Source organism: Melanotaenia boesemani, chromosome 16, assembly GCF_017639745.1.
Source record: "Melanotaenia boesemani isolate fMelBoe1 chromosome 16, fMelBoe1.pri, whole genome shotgun sequence".
In the NCBI taxonomy this organism is placed as follows: domain Eukaryota; kingdom Metazoa; phylum Chordata; class Actinopteri; order Atheriniformes; family Melanotaeniidae; genus Melanotaenia; species Melanotaenia boesemani.
In genome coordinates this window covers 30497574-30503440 of record NC_055697.1, presented here as the reverse complement: position 1 = coordinate 30503440, position 5867 = coordinate 30497574, and the positions used below count along the sequence as shown (strand labels likewise).

The window sequence follows — 5867 nt, the reverse complement described above, 5'->3', positions numbered from 1 at the left end:
TTAATCTTGACCTGTAACCTAACTTTTTTTCTCTAACTGTAGATGTGAAAGAAGTCAAATATATTTTATCAAAATGCCGTAAAACCATTGTTTAAAAATAAAGATAAATATTCAGAGTTGGAGGGTAGAGTACGATTTATATATTTAGACATAGTAATAAATCATCTGGTTTTCAGCAGGTCTTAAAATGAGGTAAATACAGATGAACATCTGAAAATAAAATATGTCATTATTTACGAAAACTAAGATAAAATGAAGATGATCTGTGGACAAATCTATTTCCCCCTCATGACTCAACGTCTTATAGAACCACCTTTAACAACGATAACTTGAAGTAATCATTTTCTGTAAGACGATCGGGTTAAGGTCTGGATTCGACTGGATCATTGCTACATCTCGATTCAGTTATTCTGTTGTAGATTTGCTGCGAATGAGGTCATTTCAGCCAAGCTGTGCTGTCAGACAGATGGTCTCACATCTGACTCTTTGGTATACAGAGGAGTTCATGGCCCACTTAATGGCTGCAAGGTGTCCAGGACCTGTCGCTGCAAAACAAGCCCAGGACATGCTGAATGGACTACATCTCACAGCTGGCCTGGGAACGCCCCGGATGAGCTGGTGAATGTGGTCGGGGAGAGGGAAGCCTGGGTTTCCCTGCTTAGGCAGCTGCCACTGCGACCCGACTCTGGATAAGCAGAAGAAAATGGATGGATGGATGGATGGATGGATGGATGATGCAGTGACTGGATCAGCAGGTTAGTAAATGTGGGGGCAAAATAAAAGGCATGAATAGAGATCAGTAACTGTGCAAATAACAGATCCCTGCAAAAATCAAAGGCATAACAGGGGGCCCCCAGGACCCAGGAGACCAGCCACCCACAGCATGAATCCCAGCCAACCACCCCCCTGAAAAGACGATCATGCATTTGCACAGAAAGCAGCTTAAGACGGCCTTAGCAAGACCGTTGGCCCCCTAGAGGTGGACAGAACCCAAGGAGTCTAAGAGGAAACATTTTGTTCCTGCAATACACCATTTACATAAACACTTAAACACAAACTTTGAGTTAGCATAACACAAGAAATAGCTTTAACTAGACCCAACTTAAATTTACAGTATGTTTACTTTCAGTTGAATTCTGCAACACATTACCAGAACATTTCAACACACTGCATCAACACCCATATAAAGCAACTTCAGACAGGATGTGGTCATTCAGTGGTTTGTGTCAGACCACGTGGTGTTTGGGGACATTTGGTCACAAATATCTGATCTTTCTCTTACTGGCTTTGGCTAAGAACATTACACAATCATGTATGACAACATTTATTTCCTAAGACTGACAGACATAGGCTATGAAAAGCTTCATTTACCATTTGGTCTCAGTTTAATGAGGACGCAGAAACTGATTCAGGTCTCATCTGTCAAAAGGTAAATATTGGAACTTAACCTTTTTTAATACGTATAGACTGTAGAGAAGTAGAAAGTACTGTTATAAGATAGAAAGTGTGGTCCAACACCACAAAAAAAGGGAAGTTTGTAACTATGTAACGGGGAGAAAGTATTCAGATTTAGTAAGTAATTTATATATATATATATATAAATATTTAATATATACTTAATTGTCATTGTAGGAAATTTGTTATTACTGCTTTGAGTTAAAAAAAAAAAAAAAAAAAAGTCCAAAAAGGGTTCATTATAAAGCTCTGATCAGATTGATTTTAGAAGCACAGCAAACAAAGCTACCATCAAAATAAGTCTTTAACTTATGAGCTGTATTAACATTAACAACAACACAGACAGTAAATTAGAAATGACAGAATGCCTCAAACATTTCCTCTAAGTTATAGATATTGCAGCCTTGTAGGTGCAAAGACACGTTTAGCACATAAAGTCTTCAATTACGAGCCCACAACGGTCAGTGTGGTTCAGACATATGCCATTTATTACACATAACTAAAACCTAAAATATACACTGAAAGGCAGATGACAGACTCGTGCTACGGATGAGAACACATGTAATCACAGTGACGGTACCAGGGTTATACTACACATTCAAATAAAACATGAATCAAATTAATTCCAAATAAAAAACACCATGCTACAAACTACATGCAACCACAAACCACATCACCGTCTAAGTGAACTCCCAGTATCCGGACGGCACCACTGAAAGGACAACATCCACAGCACAAGAAAACAAGAGAAGACAGAGTATTAAAAACTAAACAACATAAATACTAACCTATGCTAAAATAAAAAGTAAAACCAAACCATATAAAACCAAAATAAGCAGCAGCCAGTGCTGTCCCTAAAAACAAAGCACATAAAACAGTAAGCTTCTTATCATTACAACTTACGGCAGACCCACATTTAAAATCATCAAAAAAACAACGCAAAAAAACACACACAAAAAAAAGGTCCATCTCACCAGCAGGCCAGGGAATCAAAACTCATAGTAGAGCTTGTCCACACTGGGTTTAAATAGTCACAGCCTTCAGTCACACCTGCCACCAATCAGTTCCTCCTGATTGACCTCCAGCCCTGTGGATTAATCCCCAGCCACTGCAGCCCCCTAGAGGTCTACTGCTATAATCGCTTATGCTGGTGACATCGTAGGTGCATGAACTGAGCCTGCATGCTAGCTAGCTAGCTGTTAACTAGCATGTCAGCTAGTAAACAGCTAGCTGGGTGACTATTCTCCAGAAATCAGCAAAAGTGAGCTCACAAAATAGTGGAATTGTCATCAGTCTATTTGTGAAAGAAAAAAAGGACCAAACAGTCACTGAAAAGTCTGAAAAGTAGTTCAGTCTTCCAACAGGTCTGTGTTATTTTGACCAAAACATGTCACAGAGGTTTCACAATGCCAGAAAGTTGTGTCACTTTCTCTAAAATCAACAAAAACACATCTCATCTAAAACTGGTGAAAAGCTGTTGGATCAAGTTAAATTCAATTCAGCTTTATTTGCACAGTGTCCATTTACAAAAAACATATTTTAAAATCCATTTAAAAATACAGTCCATCTCAGTACAATTCACTCCAGTTTATTGTAATATAAAAAAGGCATCTGAAACAGATCCATTATACGATCCACATTACTCCAATTTATAACATTTGTGTTAATGTAAAACTTATTCATGTGCTAAATAAAAAATCTATAATGCTATTTGTACATTCTTTGCACAAAGATTAAATAAAGAAAAAAAAGGATACAATTTATTTGGTTATAAATCTTTATTTCAAATATAGAAACAAAGCAAAAGAGAAACAGAAAACAACCATTAAAATAAAAGAAAAACCATCACATCTTATATTTAAATTGCAATGTAAAATTATTCATGTTTGAAAAAGTATTGTACTTTTTAGGCGGCGTTTAACATCCACTCATCTAATTAAAACAGGTTTCAGGCTGAAGCATGGACAATGACAACGGTAACCGGACCTCACTGGGGAGCCTCATAAGCTCCCATAAAACCAGTCATGGCTGCTATGATGGCGAAACTGGACTCACCTTCTATGTGGTGACATTAACCATCGCTTGCATCGGCCTTCCTTTGACCATCATGGCCATCATTGCTCTTTATTCACTGGTATGCACATTATCATATATACAATAAATAAATACAATTTATTTATTGTATTTATTGTACCTATTGTGTGCAGACTTTTCTTGAGCTCTAAATGGTAATTAATAATGATAAGTTTTGATGTTATTTGTGACCCTCAGAGGAGCCACAGGTTTTCCTTAAATGACATTGTGGTTATTTATAAGATCATTTTAATTAAGTAAAAAGTGAACACAACAAGTTAGGTGTCATAATTGTTGCCCCTGAAGGTATAATTTGATAAAAAAAAACATATGTGGCAATATTGTGCAGTTTCTGGGAAGAAAAACATGCCTGGGAAGAGATGACAACATGATTAACTCTTCAATTCCAAATGAATCATATTTGATACAGTTTGAGACCTATTGCATCACTTTATGGTAAAAACTGGTCAAAATCTGTTCAACACATTCTGATGCTTGTTGTCTGTCCCCTGGTGGATATAATGATATGACAATAAAATTCAATACAATCATTTTGACAAGGTAATAAACCATAAACATACCAACATTTTCTTTTTTCTATTTTGCCACTGTGCAAAAAACCTTGACTTTTCCTCATTTTTTTTCTTGGGTCGAGCTTTAAAAGGTTAAGTCTGATTCATTTACTTATTGCTTTTTGCTGTGCTGCTGCAGGTACAAAACGATCACGTGGTTCCCGTATACGTCATCAACCTTCTGGTGACCAACCTCATTCATCTCTGCTGCTTAACTGTTCGGGTGGCAGTCAGTGACGGGAGGATTTGTGAGGTTTTCGTTTACATTCTTCAAATTAGTATGATGGTCAGCATCTGCTTCATGGTGGTAATCTCCCTGGAAAGGTAACATCTGTTTATGGATGTGGTATCTGTGGATGTGCTGCTCCTTGGTAACTGTGTGTGTCTTCTATTACAGGTATTTGGTCGTCGCCTGGCCACTGTGGTACAGATTCAGACGAAACATCAAGACATCAGTGATAGTCTGTGTAGTGATCTGGCTCCTTCCTCTTTCATACATTCCCATCATTTTCTTTGCTCCTAACTACATAGAAAAAGTTCTAGCTTCCTTCCTGCTCCTTCCATTCCCGCTGTTCTGTTTCTTCCTGGCTGGGACAGTTAAAGCCCTGTCTGCTGCCATCAGCATCTCTGCAGATGAAAAACGACGAGTTGTGGCAGTTCTGGTCCTGGTGTTGCTGATTTACACTCTGCTGTTTCTGCCTCGTATCATTTATTCCCTAGCAAAGAAATACAGACATGACCCAACTTTTGAAACTGTGACTATAATTCCAGTTTACTTCGGTCCTCTGGCAGATCTGTTTCTGTATGTTTTCATGAGGAAAGGTGTCTGTGATAGACTTTTAACTGTTCTGTGTTGCTGCAAAATGGACCAAGACGATATGAGCAAATCAAACAAGAAAGGTGTCACGTGGGGAACAGACAATCCTGCATATGAAAAGGAAGCAGAGATAAAAGATGAAGTGTAGTTGATCAGCTTGAACAAGGGGGAGACAAACTCTCATTTACTCAATTCCCAGTTTAGCTGAATGGCAGTAAAAAAAAAAACAATATACTAACAGATGCCTTCAACTCATAACATTAAAGAAATCTATTCAGTAGACAAAATAAAAAAAATACAATTCCACTTACTGAATAGAATATTCTGGATTATAAACTTCTTGTTCAGATTTGCTATATGTGCTGAATAATATGATACTGCAAATAAATATTTATTATAAGTGCAAAAAAGTAAAACAGTCATCTTTCAAGTTTGTTTGTGGGCCCCTTTTACGTCTCTACCAATATCTAGATCAAACCTACACGTTTGCATATACCTGAACTACCAATTTTATGTGCACTGTAACATGCACACACACTCATTACAGTATTGTGTTGAATTATTAGACAATAGGATTATTTGATTATTATCACATCTGCATCAGGCTCCACCACAGACACACCCACATCAACTGAGCGTCACCGCAGTCTCTCTCTGTAATACTGAATGATGAAGGACACCTGTGATCAATCAGCCGCCTGGTTTCTTAAACCTCAGCTTCTTCCCCAATTCTCGTCGTACCTCATTACTAGCTAACTGGACTTCCCTCCTTCCCTGAACCCGGTCTTGACTCCCTGGATCTCTGACAATCACGGACTCCGATTTCTCCTAACTCCAGGTTCTAAGTGTGTTTACTTGTGAATCCACATATTAAACTCTGTTTAACGTCCTTCCTGTCTCCGTGCGATCTCTTTTGTAACAATTATGAAGAAATAAATCATTTATGTGCC

At 37.9% G+C, this 5867-nt stretch overlaps 1 protein-coding gene across 1 annotated transcript; it reads left to right on the top strand.

Moving 5' to 3' along the window:
* Positions 1 to 1341: 1341 nt before the first annotated feature.
* Positions 1342 to 5867, top strand: LOC121655956 (mas-related G-protein coupled receptor member A4-like). Its single transcript, XM_042010906.1, has 4 exons — positions 1342 to 1429; positions 3401 to 3589; positions 4240 to 4424; positions 4498 to 5867. Exons 2-4 carry the CDS (start codon positions 3416 to 3418, stop codon positions 5063 to 5065), a joined length of 927 nt encoding a protein of 308 aa, XP_041866840.1. The 5' UTR covers positions 1342 to 1429; positions 3401 to 3415; the 3' UTR covers positions 5066 to 5867.

Excerpts from the sequence above, each read along its gene's own strand:
- LOC121655956 (XM_042010906.1), top strand. The coding sequence starts at position 3,416 with ATGGACAATGACAACGGTAACCGGACCTCACTGGGGAGCCTCATAAGC. Across the intron at positions 3,590-4,239 it reads TCATTGCTCTTTATTCACTG|GTACAAAACGATCACGTGGT; the intron begins GTATGCACATTA and ends GTGCTGCTGCAG. Across the intron at positions 4,425-4,497 it reads GTGGTAATCTCCCTGGAAAG|GTATTTGGTCGTCGCCTGGC; the intron begins GTAACATCTGTT and ends CTTCTATTACAG.